This window comes from Bombus impatiens, unplaced genomic scaffold (genome assembly GCF_000188095.3).
Source record: "Bombus impatiens unplaced genomic scaffold, BIMP_2.2 scf_0127, whole genome shotgun sequence".
NCBI lineage: Eukaryota > Metazoa > Arthropoda > Insecta > Hymenoptera > Apidae > Bombus > Bombus impatiens.
Genome location: NT_176546.1, coordinates 338,017 through 351,333, shown reverse-complemented (window position 1 = coordinate 351,333; position 13,317 = coordinate 338,017). Strand labels below are relative to the sequence as shown.

The 13,317-nt window shown below is 33.8% G+C and overlaps 1 protein-coding gene and 1 long non-coding RNA gene across 8 annotated transcripts in view; one reads left to right on the top strand and one right to left on the bottom strand.

Annotated features, from left to right (window-relative positions):
* Positions 1-1,746: 1,746 nt before the first annotated feature.
* LOC100747277 overlaps positions 1,747-13,317 on the bottom strand; it is a 50,262-nt gene continuing 38,691 nt past the window's right edge. For 2 of the 5 annotated variants that reach the window (XM_024364998.2, XM_012381096.3), the window contains 7 exons: positions 8,348-8,614; positions 6,125-6,420; positions 5,839-5,880; positions 4,455-4,750; positions 3,813-4,011; positions 3,558-3,736; positions 1,747-3,357 (listed from right to left, as the gene is read on the bottom strand). In XM_024364998.2, coding sequence (XP_024220766.1) covers positions 2,907-3,357; positions 3,558-3,736; positions 3,813-4,011; positions 4,455-4,750; positions 5,839-5,880; positions 6,125-6,420; positions 8,348-8,614 — 1,730 coding nt within the window. In that variant the 3' untranslated portion in view covers positions 1,747-2,906. The remainder of the gene's footprint in view (positions 3,358-3,557; positions 3,737-3,812; positions 4,012-4,454; positions 4,751-5,838; positions 5,881-6,124; positions 6,421-8,347; positions 8,615-13,317) is intronic. The other 3 variants (XM_024365001.2, XM_033318824.1, XM_024365003.2) reach the window with 3 other exon arrangements.
* LOC117151239 lies at positions 8,514-11,894 on the top strand. Of its 3 annotated transcripts, XR_004461007.1 has the most exons (3): positions 8,514-8,645; positions 8,798-9,009; positions 11,227-11,894. It is a non-coding gene; the product is annotated as an uncharacterized LOC117151239 (long non-coding RNA). The 3 variants fall into 3 exon arrangements; XR_004461005.1 differs by lacking the exon at positions 8,798-9,009 and having other exon boundaries at positions 8,517-8,645; XR_004461006.1 differs by having other exon boundaries at positions 8,613-9,009.

Below are 13,317 nucleotides of genomic sequence, written 5' to 3'. Positions count from 1 at the left end.
TGTTAACAAATTAACGTCAATACAGAAAACATAATTCTATCGAAAAAATAATAGAAACTTATGCTATCTTTTTACTTCTTGAGATTCATATACACGTGTAAAGAAGTGGAATGTAGATTTCTACCACGATAAGTAGTAAATTCTTCTTGAACACTTACAAATGAATTTAAATGTAAATAAATTTCAAATACATTCGAACAGATTCTTTTCCCATAAGTTGATAGGCTTAAATCTTACTAGAGTAGAAATAGAACACACCTTGTGCTTATATTCTCAAGAAGTAACATATAGTGTTAATTTCATTAGTTTGCTTAAAACTTTTTGAAAATAATATATCGAAGATATTTAACGCTATATTCTCTACATCCTACAATAACTAAGTTGTAACTAGATTTAAAAGTTTTATTTTCAAACATTTCATAATAGGATTATTAACCAAGATGCGAGTCATTATAACTAACAAAAATATATTATGAATTCTTTTTTTTTTCTTTTTTATTACAAGGCAAGAATTTCAATTTTGGGAATAAAAACTTTGAGGTAATTAAATACCACCAAACATCATTGATACACATACATGAAACAGTGCTTTAGCTCAAAAAGTTATAAGCAAAATGCTTCTTGTAAGCATACATACTCTATGTTCGACTTTTGTGCAATAACACTTTTCCCATGACTGCCAAGGCAGCCCTCACAATTTCGATTATACGTTCTGTATATTTTTCTCAAAAACTGTAAGTAAATAATTGTAGTAAATACTGGTTACGTAACTACAGAAACATCTATTGTTCGATACAAGCATCACTTTACATTTGCTTGAAAAAATGCAAGACTTTCTACTACGCGGGTAGTAATATCAACTCTTTTTTCTCTGTTTTAAATGCAATGTACTACCACGTTTCACTTACGATCTATGCAAACTCACTACTTATCTAAGACATCTATATCACTTGAAATGAGAGTAGTTGAGTAACTTCTTGGTGTATTATATTACACAAATTCTTTTTCTTTCTTTTTGCTTTGTGTTAAATGTTCGAATCACGTAATTGATGAATTCCATTCGTTATAAACATTCAAGGTCATAATTAATACATCTGTAATTGATTGCCACACAATAGTTAAAATATTTCAAACAGTATGATCTAATATATATCACCTAAAATAAGAAACATCTAAGTGAATTATTCGTATTATTGCACAGTGAAATATATCTGGAAATATTTAAAGCGATAAATGAATATTGATAGGTTTTTTCTTATTAATTACAGATTTCAATAATTATATCATAGTATTTTAGGGATTGTATTTAATTTAAATCTTCTAAAATATAAGATACTGATTTTATCGTTCTTTTAATACTTAAACGATAATATTAAATTTTATAAAATACACAGGCTTTAATTAAAAACTTCATCAATAAAATATTGAACGTATGTATAGATATATTAAACAATTAGAATAAATTTTTTACTAAAATAAGGTTTCTCAAGTTTTTTTAGGCACAAAGTAGATACTTATCATAAATAAAATACCGAATGTATAATAGAGAGTTTCGATATTTGCTTTCATAAATACTCTAAAAGTCAGACTAATTATATCGTATAATTAAGATAAATTGTTTAATCAAACGTGTAATTTCCAAAGTTATAAAAATGTTCAATATTATATTCAAAATCATTTCGTAACGATCGAACATAATATCATTTAACAAGACTTACGGGATATAAAAACATCAACGTGTGAAAATTCTGTGAAATTCCTTATATAAATTCCATTGGCGAAAAGTTTTACAGAGAAAAGTCCTTAAAAATTCTGTAAATCACATACAGTTTTGTTTTGTACCAATATTACTTCTACAATGCAGCTCAATACAGATTAATATAACGATATAGAACCACCAGCGAAAACATTAATGTGATTGAATCGATACTATTGTAATAATAATGCTACTGGAGAAACATAGTAAGTATTTTCTGCATTGTAAGATAAAAACTTGACTTTTTGACGTAACTGTAATACCATCAATTCAATTCCTACTTAACCAGAAAGATCGACCACATCTCCAGTTAGCATTCAATATCAAATTGCTTGAAAAATAATGTTAGCATTAATTAATGTATTCAATATTTAAAATGCGTGGCATGAAAAATAAGGACGTGAGAAAGAAATATCTATTTCCTAATATAAATGCCGGTTATCCGCTGGCATTGTCACAAGAGAGACTATAACAATCAAATTTAGCAACGACTAATTTAAGACTTAAGTTTAAGGCAAAACAGTGCAATAAACTCCATACTATTTATACATAACTTCAGTGACCAATAGACCACAACATCGTGGAAAAACGGTTAAAGAACGGTAGGTTTGTGTGATGATAAACTCGTTGTAAATTCAATAGTGCTAACATACGACAATAAACTGATTTACTAAAAACAAAATTATTTAAACAAGCAGAAAGCTACGTATGTGGCTACACGTATGAAAATAATTCTCTACTGTCATACAATCAACTTCTACCATCTACGATGGTATACACAAATTTTGACAAAAACATATCGATGAAAACAGAATCTCACATCAAAGGGTTTCAATGACGATCTAAAGGTGCGACACAAATGCACAACAAGTTATATAGGTAAGTAGATGGCACATATGCTTGTGAAATAAGAAAAAGAAAAGGAAGATAAATTAACAGGCTATTCGCTGTAGCATTAGTAACTGGATAAAAAGCAGGAAAAATGTACTCTCTTACATACGTGCTGTTTTTTTAGCCAACTTAAATGCAAAGGTTGCCGTGAGTCGTGAAAGGATAAATCGTTGGCAAGATGAAAAACTCTTATTTTCGTTGACTTGAATGCGTGTTACTGAGATTGGAGAATCGATTGTCCTTTTCCTAAACACGTTGCTTAACTAAATCCAAACTGCACTTTTCGGCACTGACAGAGCCATTTAATGATTCGAGCGTTACGTTCGACGATGCTCGGTGGATCGTTAACCCTCTGGTTGGAATCGTCGTTACCCATACCGACACTGCAATCATTGTTCTGCCATTGACTACTCTGATTCGTTTGGTTGTTCCCAGCCCACGAGTAAAGACCTAACGCTGAATCGACCGAGCTAACGCTATCAAAAAATACAGGAGACGACGACTTTGAATCTGGTTTCGTGATACGTTGATAATTTTCCGAATCGAGACCTAAACAGTCAAAGAAGTTCTCGAGTTGGGTGATCGACCGAGGAGGCCGTGCAGGTACTTTATTGGATCGACCATTATCCTGACGCCAATAACGATCGCTAATGTCCGATTTCGATCTCAGAATTGGTCGGCCGCGACCTTCTTTCCAGCCGTCGGAAAACCTGAGGCAGAGATACAAACTTTTATTATTATGTACTTTGACTAACAAAAAGGGAATATTAAAAATATCTTGTATGAAAAACACTGAACACTTAATTCTTTAAATATTTAAATCTTCTCGTATTTCTGTTTTCACACAGCATACCTTTGATATCTTCAATATCCTTTGAGTGCTCGAATTTGTCCAATTTTAAGAACGTACCTTGAGTTGCATGTCGGACTATAATCCGTTTGACTGTTGCTGCTCTCAGAATCAGGACTGTATCGCCTTACGACAGATGGTGGGGTACCGTTAGCGTAACTACCTCTTCTTGAACGATCTTTTTCCGTCGAGTGTTGAGTAGATGCACCGCTGTCACGACGTATATGACTCCAGCAATCCTGAAGCAAAATATTTCACTCCATGAATAGCGGTTTCCATTTAACGTTACGAGACATCTTTAACTTTCAACTAAACCTGTATTACTGGCGGAGGTTCGCTACGAGGTGTACAATGTCCGGACGATCCTCCGGAGTCTCTTGCAGTCGCTCCATGACTTAGCTTGCTGGAACCTGATGACTTTTGCGTTCGACCACCGGCAGATAATACGCTACTCGCATCACCACCACCTGAACCTAACGAACGTCTGATGTGTCTAGAACTGGAATAGTAATAACTTACATGAGAGTAATAATTTTATGTTTCACAAATGTGAGGCGCACTATGCGAAATTTTTTATTACTTACAATTTTTGTTCTCAAGTTTTAAAAATATTTAAAAATTAAATGAAACTAATTCTGATATTATCTTTAATTTTCAGTCGAAAGAAATAAATTGTTCTTATAAAGATATTCAAATTACATAGTATTGTTAAAATAATAGGAACAAAATAATATGTAGTAGCACTATAAATAGCTATATTTTTTTAGAATATTATCAGAGCTTAAAAGTGCAACTAATCAAATCTCATAAATGCTTTTCAAAAGCACTTTGTAGACCCACTTTCGGAAGACCTAAACAACACTGTGCATAAGAAATTAAGTAGAAAAATGTTTCAAACAACCCGTGAATTCTATAATTATATTTATCGGAGTATACATGTGAAAATATTTTGAATACCTGCGATAACAGACTGCATCTCGTTTGAAACTGTGCTCTGAATAATCCGAACTAGTTTCACAATCTGGGCAATTGCTCGAAGATTGATGATGGCCGGATGGCTTAGATGATTTGGTCGATGCACGTGGCGACAGGGACGCCCGTCGTCGCGTGCTAGTATGGAGGTCAGGCAAAGATTTGTGACACACGGTGTTTTCCACCGACTGCGAGCTGGTGGACTTCCTCCCGGTTCTTCCGGATGTATGCGAATGTGAATTGCTGCGGCCAAACTTGAAACGAACATCTTGCGAGCAGTGCTATAAAAATGATAAAAATAGAATTTAATATGGGCTTATGGTATATAATTTCACCGGAAAAAAGTGTATGTACATGTATTTCTGAAACTTTTTGTTGACTGCATTATTTTGTAATTGTTGCTGGACAATTTTGGGTCATTCGATTTAATAGTGCAGATACAGTTCCTCCTGGTGCATGTTCTGTATATCAGATTGTTTCAATTTGGATGCATGATAAAATTCTATATAAATCAATTAAAATTACAATTAATACAAAACATACAGGGATTATCACAGATAATTGGCAAACATCGATTTATTCCTAATTTTTTAGAAGTCGTGTACGTAGTGTGAAATAGAGACATCGGTCAAGAAATAAAGCATATCTATATTATTATCTTCTTTTTAACTGCAACTTGTATTCCAAATATCTTAAAAGTATCTCATCTCCTGAAATTACGTGAAAAATTAAAGTCTAAAACTCTAATTATACGTATTGCTTGATCCCAAATTTTTAGAAGTTACATGTGTGGAAAATATTAATCAGAGAATTTAAAACCATAAGAGAAATCAATCAAAATGATCGATAGAAATCCCATACCAGTTTCCCAACAGTTTGATCATCCATGCTGTGCACGTGTTTAATAAAACAGTGGAGGAATATGTCTTCCGTGTTAAACTCGCGAACACGCGTATGTACAACGTCCGGTTCCTAACTCCGTTTCCTGTCTCCGACACTTCCATAATTACGATTCATCGCAAGGAAGCGTGCATACGTATTCGTGGATAAAACGTACGAAGGACAATAATATCACATATCGGCGATGAATTAACAAGTATTGCAAGACATTTAAGACAGTTACACTATCGTGAAAAATTATATCGCTTATCGTATATCTTTCTACTATCTTGTAAAGTAGCATAATTTTACGTCAGCAACGACGAATATGTTCATAAATTCAAAATCTTTCAACGATAGTGTACACGTGTACGTAAAACTATAGGATATAAATATACAATAAAATTATTGCAGTGCGTAAAATATTCGGAATAAATCACAGCGAAACATTTCAGATGGAAGTAAAGGTAAAAACTAAATCACGACTCACGTCGATCTTCGCTCGAACACGAACTATATGTATTACACCGAGCTAAAAATATATATGTAAATTATACAACTGCAAATAATTAGTAATTTTGTTTTACAAAAATGAGGACAGCTGAGAAACGAAGCAAATTATAAAAATTAATATACAGCGAGGTATATAACAAGGAACGCGTCTGCAATGAACTGATGCTACAACAAACAAAAATCTAGAATCAATTACGTGTGTAGTTCGTTTTGAGATACCTCACTGTATTTTCAAGATTTACTCAAAAGTATGAAGATTTTACCTTTATGCGGTCTTCCTCGCGAAGATTAGGTGACAGACTGCCAGGAGAATATCGGAATTTCTCCTCCTGTGGGATACCATTCGCCTGGATGATCGTCTGCGTTGGACTGTCAGGAAAGAATACGTTCTCCTTGCTATCGGTATTTAACAACCGACGTAATTTCGTCTGCAGCTGATCTCCGCCGGTGCTGCTCGGCGGCCCTGAAATCGTGCGCCGCTGCGGAACAGGAACCAGACGTGGACTCTTCGGTGGCAGTGCGGGTGGCAGTGTTTGTTGAGGACTCAGAATTCCGTCCGCTATTCGACAGAGACGAAATAAATTTTTACGCCACATAATTAATTTCGTCAACTGTTTCTGGGAAATTTTCAACTTTAAGCGAAAAACAGAAATTCTTTTGTATTTTTTTCTTACTCGTATATGTATAATTGAATGGCTAATGATAAATGTATTTCAATAAATATATTAATTTCAAAATATATCTCAATAAACATATTATGAATAAAAAAGGATAGTATCCCATTTAAAAAATTAACTCGACCTTCTATTATTCCACTTACAAAAAGAATAATTTCTTTTTAGGCTACATCGTATTCTCCTTCATTTATAAGAACATCTTTTTTATAATATCACTTTCTTCAGATATTTGATTAGCTAAAACAGACACACATTTTAACTTGTTGACAATTTTTGTAGATCTGTACACGCTTTTAGAAATATTCACGTCTAAGCATCTTTTAACACGATATTTCCTGCAACTTTCATCACGTGGAAATAATTCACATGAGAATGTGCAATCTTCTTTTTGGAGGGTTTCGCAATGAAATACGCTACCTGGACAGGATTGGTCTGTTGGAAGTAACGAGTTTGGACATAGCGATATCATGTGTCGCGTTGAAAGCAATCTACAAGAGGTAATCACTTAACGGCCAGATACAGAATGTATCCGTTGATTTTAGTAAGAAGAAATACAATGGCTCCACATCCATTTTTATGATTAATGTGCTTAGGATGGTTTTAAAATAGAAGCTGAATTATGAACGTAGGCAATAGAAATAGTTGAAGTTTTATGAAAGTTCTGTTAGTTTCATTGAAAATTCTGTAAACATTTATTTCGTGTTTGCTCCTTGATCGATAATTACAATTTTCTCGTGAGATCGTAATGAGATATATTTTGTAATTCTTTAACTCGACGCAGCGAGCACCTTACTTGTACACCTGCATTAAGCAAAACCGTTGACGGCAAACGACTCGTTCATTTTCCGGCGCGCGACCGAAACGGTAAAAGTATGCTGCTAAGAATACCACAACCTTCGGCCGCAAAGGATAAAGTAAAATCGCACGATTATTTAATCCACGAAAAGTGTCTAATGCCAGGTAATACTCCGGCTGTCGAACGCTAATTTGATGATCTTAAAATTATTTACATTTATAATATTTACAAATCTCTGTGAATAATTTTCATTTCTGTGAAAAACAAAGTATCTATTATTATCCACTATTATTTGTTTCTTAAATATTATTTTTATCGTCTATCTTCGAAAGGCTTTGATTATTTCATATCAAAATACGTAATTTCTTTTAGCTACCAGGTAACATAGTCAACACAAATTAAAAAAAAACGAACATATCACACTTTTCTCGATATTATAAGATAGCTTTCGAATATTTGGTGTCATTATCCAATTTAATTTTTGTAACTTTTGCGTATTCCACGCATTTTATGAATAGTACAAAAAAAAGAACATGCCTGGAGACAGACAAACGTGAGGAAAAAGTGAGGTGGAGAGCAAAGTTAAGAACAGAGGATTAAAAGACAACAGGGAATTAGCTGTAAAGGAAATCAGTAGCAACGAAACGAACAAGTAAAAATCTCGAGAAACGATTACGGAAGCATCTACAGGTATCCCCATAAACACGATAGCCAAACTCGTTACCGATTCCCATTCAGCTACAGTATAACATCCATGAGAAAAGATCGAAGAAAGCTTTCGAAAGTGCTCGGACAACCACTTACAGCAATCTCGTCGATGGCATGTTGCCCGGCAATGAAACGAGGAAGCGTATATGTAATACCGACACATAGGTACACATATATGTGTCTGTAGTTGCGTACAACTGTTAACAGCCATGCGCGTTAAATCGATTACGTGGTCAAAAAGGTGTATACGTATACATCGAAAGGTGTATATAGTGTATAGCATCGAACTTTTCCAAGAGACTTACGCCTGTCCTGTTCGTGGCACGATGCCCAGCAACAAGGTGGCGTCATCGGGGCAGGTGGCAGCTGCGACGGCGACGTCGGTTGCATCGAACAGGTCGACGTGTTCCCGCATTTCCTCAGCAGCCTTGGAGGCGCGCTCGGAGCGCTCAGCTGCGAGACCTGAAGATGACCACTGTTCTTCAGCTCTTGCTTCCGGTCCAGCACGGTCTCGCTCTTCACGTAGAACGCCTTCGTCTCCTGGAGCAGTTCCACCGCGCTCTTCCGCTTCCCTGTAGCACGTGACGAGGAAACCAGACGGCTGTAAGTGACACTCGAGTAAAAACGGTAAATAGCTCGCTTCCTGTAAACGGATACCGTCCAACCAGATACCCGCCCGACAGGGTTGAGCCACGTGCGCCGGCACGAGTCTCTTTCTAACTACGCCGGACCTTTGTCCCTGCTTACAATTACAGCAAATCGCTGGTTCCGACAGGGAACAGTGAGGAATCTTTGGTGTTCGAGGGAGTATTTCCAGTGGAAAATTACGTTTCGGTTCTTTAGTATAGGACTTTTTTCGCGATTGGTCAGGATGTTGCGGGAAGTTTAATACAACAGGATATATAGGGTTATTGTTAAGGATACATTTGTACTTTTGGAGACTCTGGGCACAACATCGTCACAAAGTGTAATTATGTTTTGAAGTTATGTTGTAAAACGAGGCTCCATAGAGAACGAAGCCCCAGCTTGCGCATTGATAATTGCAGCCTCCGATTATTTTACGTGTAATACGTAGAATAAAATCTGTTCATTTGAAGCTTCGTTTTCGAGAACATCGAGTTTAAATGTACATATATTTAATAAAAAATTAATTCAGCATACGAACTCGATTTTCCTCGACTTGTTTTCGTACGTAGAATTGACGAGTTAGATATTTTAATTCTTTTAAGGCATTCTGGCTCCTAAATTAGTGACTCAAAGGGAAACTAAAAGTTAACATGAAACTGTATCATCGATAAATCAAAGTCTTCGTCAGAAATATGATCCGATGTCATAAAACACCGTGGAAATTCCTGCGTAATGATCTTCTAATGCGATTGAAAATTAATTCTAATAACGAAAGTATTCTAACGATGTCGGAAGCGATTAGTAACGGAATGAGTTCACTTTGCGTGCTATAGAGAAAATTTTATTGGTGGTTCAATAACTGTAAATTCGAATTCTCCATTCCCTTTTCTCGACTCGTCAGGTAAAAATGGCTATTAGTAGTAAGAGGATTAGTGGTTCGGATAATGGTTGGTAATGATGCATGTACTACTTGATACTGCTTAGTAAATTGCCAATCTTTTTTGTATAACGGTCACTATACAGGAAATATTTTTGAGCCCATACGTACATATTAATCTCCATAGTAGAATCTCCATAGTAAACTGAAATATTCAGCAAATTTTCTATCGCAAATAATAATATTCTAAATAAACACGAATAATTCATATACCATTCTATAACTATTTAATAGCTGTTTAATTATTATTTAATGGTTAGTAGTCGTTTAATGATTACATTTAATAATAATATATTTAATGATTAAAACATTGTTATTCGCAGAAACTCGAGAATAAAACTTTTAATAATTAAGCAGACGAGCTAATTATTAATTTTAATCTCTGAATGAATATTATATATTTCAACGTTTAGTAATTTGTTAAATAGTGGACTATTTTCAATAGTTGACAAATTTAGTAATTATAACTGTGTTTATTTTTTCTTAAACCGGTTTCGCAAATATTCGCAAGGGAAATGACTCTTGAACAATGTACGATGAGTACACGCAATTCCAGTCTAATTAGCCAGTTTTAGGGGCAATTTATCGTAAGAAAAGCATCATTAGTGAAAATAATGAAGACAAAATCTGAAATACAGAATTAACGCATTAACAGAAATATAACATTAAAGTCCTTCTACTAATTCTATTAATTATTTTAAATTCTGCAAGATTATTTCAACCAAATTATTGACCTGTATCCATATAGTGTTCGTAAAAATTTGCATTTATATAAAATATATTTTATTCCAATCCGTGATATCTTTTAGAGAAAAAGTTTTTACAAATTCAATTTTTTTCAAACTTACGAAAATGTCTTCATCTAGAAATTATTATTTGAACCTGCGGTATTCGATTTTTTTGTATCTCAATATCTCTTTAATTTCAACGGAGAAAAGACTTTTGATATTTTAAGGAGATCATTATCACATAACCGAAACGAAAAATCACGTATATCAATAAAGATTCTGTAATATTTTCTTCGAATTTAAGAAATTTTTTTAACGATGTAAAACTACGGTTTGATCGAAAATAACCCAACGGATATAAATAAAAACTTGTATGAAATCATGATTTATGCTCTAGCATATAATTTGTAAATCATATTTTTCTGCAGAAATCATGGTAGCATTCATCCTTCATCAGAACGTATAATATTCAGCTGTACAAGGAAACGCTACACACATTGACCTGCCTATCCATAGACGTCGACTTATATATGTATACATATATATGTATAATATTTTTAATTATTTTCAACGAACCGCATATCCTGAGCTCATAACGTTTTGATATTATACGTTACAGACGAAAAACTTTGCACGCGTCATTGAGAAATTTTAAAAATAACACACCTAAGTTATCTTTTTGACGAGGAGTGTACTTATATATATATCTCAACAGATACATAAAGCAAAGAGTATGTTAAATGATTCGTACAATAAAAGAGATATCCAATGATTACATTTAAAATGTCTACTTAAGATGAAAAATTTATAATAGCTAGTAACTAACTTATTCATAAAGAAACGAAAAGTGAATTAGTTATACGATTATTCGTATTCTATTTTCTTTTTAAAGGTTTCTCAAGAATGTGAAATATGCATGGAAGCTATCTGTAACCAGGTACACCCGTCTTTTTCACCTGCAATGTGATATTGCAAATATTCCTTCAGCGCTTATGCGTTTTCTCGAAGGTATATCACAACTATGTGAAAAAAAATATACTTGAGGTATTGACACATTTTATTAATATTATATAACAACGGTAACCTCGAGTATTATGAAATTACAAGCAGTAAAAAGATATCCTATAATTTAAGGTACTAAATTAATAAACAATTTAAGTTATCGTTTGCCAAGTTATAATTTAAGTTTATCGTTTGCTATGAATAATGTAATAATATTTACACTATATATATTCTCATTGTTATGATATAACAATATTATACAAATAGCGAGAATCTATGTAATAGTACGAGTATATACTAAACTGAAGGTGATGCAACGTGAATTACTAAAGTTAACATTATATAACAAACCACAAGCGTAAATTCAACGTACAAGCGTCGACTGAAATCGTGGAGAGAGGAAGCATTTCACCTGTGAATCGAACTGTAATACCTATTTCAAAAACCTCGCAAAATATTATGAATGTAGGCAGCGTTGTCAATAGTTTCACTTTAACATAATTTCCGAATAGCCACAAGCACATCCTATTGTGGTAACGACCCACCGCAAACAATGAAAAAAAAATACAGTCGAGTCAGTAGTTTGGGAAATGGAACGAATAAAAATCGTGAAATTTATGCTAATCGTTCACCACGTAAAAAATAAAGACACGTGACAAGTAAATAACGTGTATATATATATATAAAAATAAGTACACTTTTTTTAGCATAAAATGGTAATACTGTTTACAGAACAACTGTAGTTTTTATTTTATTTGCACTTTATTTTATTCTGAAAATATATTGAAAAAATATTCATTAATTCACAGAATTAATACAAAATACTGATTTTTCGATATTTTATTTTTGAAACACTACCTCCGAGGAAATGACAAAAATCGTATATTTCTATTCGAAGAAATTTTTATTTCTATGTTTGCATGCATACGAGGGATTCGGTAGGAAAGGGGTACAAGATGGATTTTTTCTAAAGACGAGATAAATAGAGGAAAGGATATATTAAAACGTAGATCCTAGAGGACTTTATCTTCAATTTCCACGTCTTTATGAGTGCCTATGAAAACACGTTTTAACGTTGAAAAACAGATTTTTCTATTAGAGTTTAATTTTACCTACACTTTTCCACTTCTCTTTCATATTTTCTAACCCGGCTACGATCTTGAAATTTTGATATCTCAACTTTGTTCTCATTACAGCAAAGGAACAGAAACATTTCTATTTTAATTTTCATTCGAATTTCAGATATTTTTCAAGCTTGGAAAGATACAAAGGGGTAGGAATTGACCGAAACAACGCAGCAAGATTAAATTAGTGATTTTATCAGTTATACTACTTTCTTTCTTCACTCTTTAAATAACATACACTGTACAGGCTATACAATGATTTAGCGTTTCACTTAGTATTCCAATTGTTGCAGGTTCCTGATTTTAACATACATACGTAAACAATTTAAAAAGTGATGGCTGCACGCATCGTTGCATTCGTCGATCGATCGTGCCACGAAAGGAAGACGTAAATGAAAGTGACGAAACGGGTCAGCAACGACATAATGGAGAACAGTAAATGGAATGGAGGATGCACTTTTTTCCGAGCAATGGGAAACGGTTCGCAGCGATATGTTCGTGTTGATGAACGATAACGACATGCAACTGAACCGGAAGCCAAGTAGACGCGCAAGCTTTCGTGCTGGTTAACAATATTTTCACCTAACGTGGTGACCACCTGAGAAAAAATGTTTCCACGCTGTGTGAATGAAAGTAACAAGATTAGATAGTCGACAGAAATAAACGAAGGACAAATTACGCATAAGAATCTTCTGCAGCTGCCATCGAAGAAGCTACGGTGTACTGTACCAGGACATTATAAATAATTCACGATGACACTCTAATTACGTTAGGAACTTTTATCAGTGGGAATCCATTTTTCTTTTCTTAGATGTTCTATCTAGCGGAGGTTACATAGTCCGTAAACTGAGAAAACT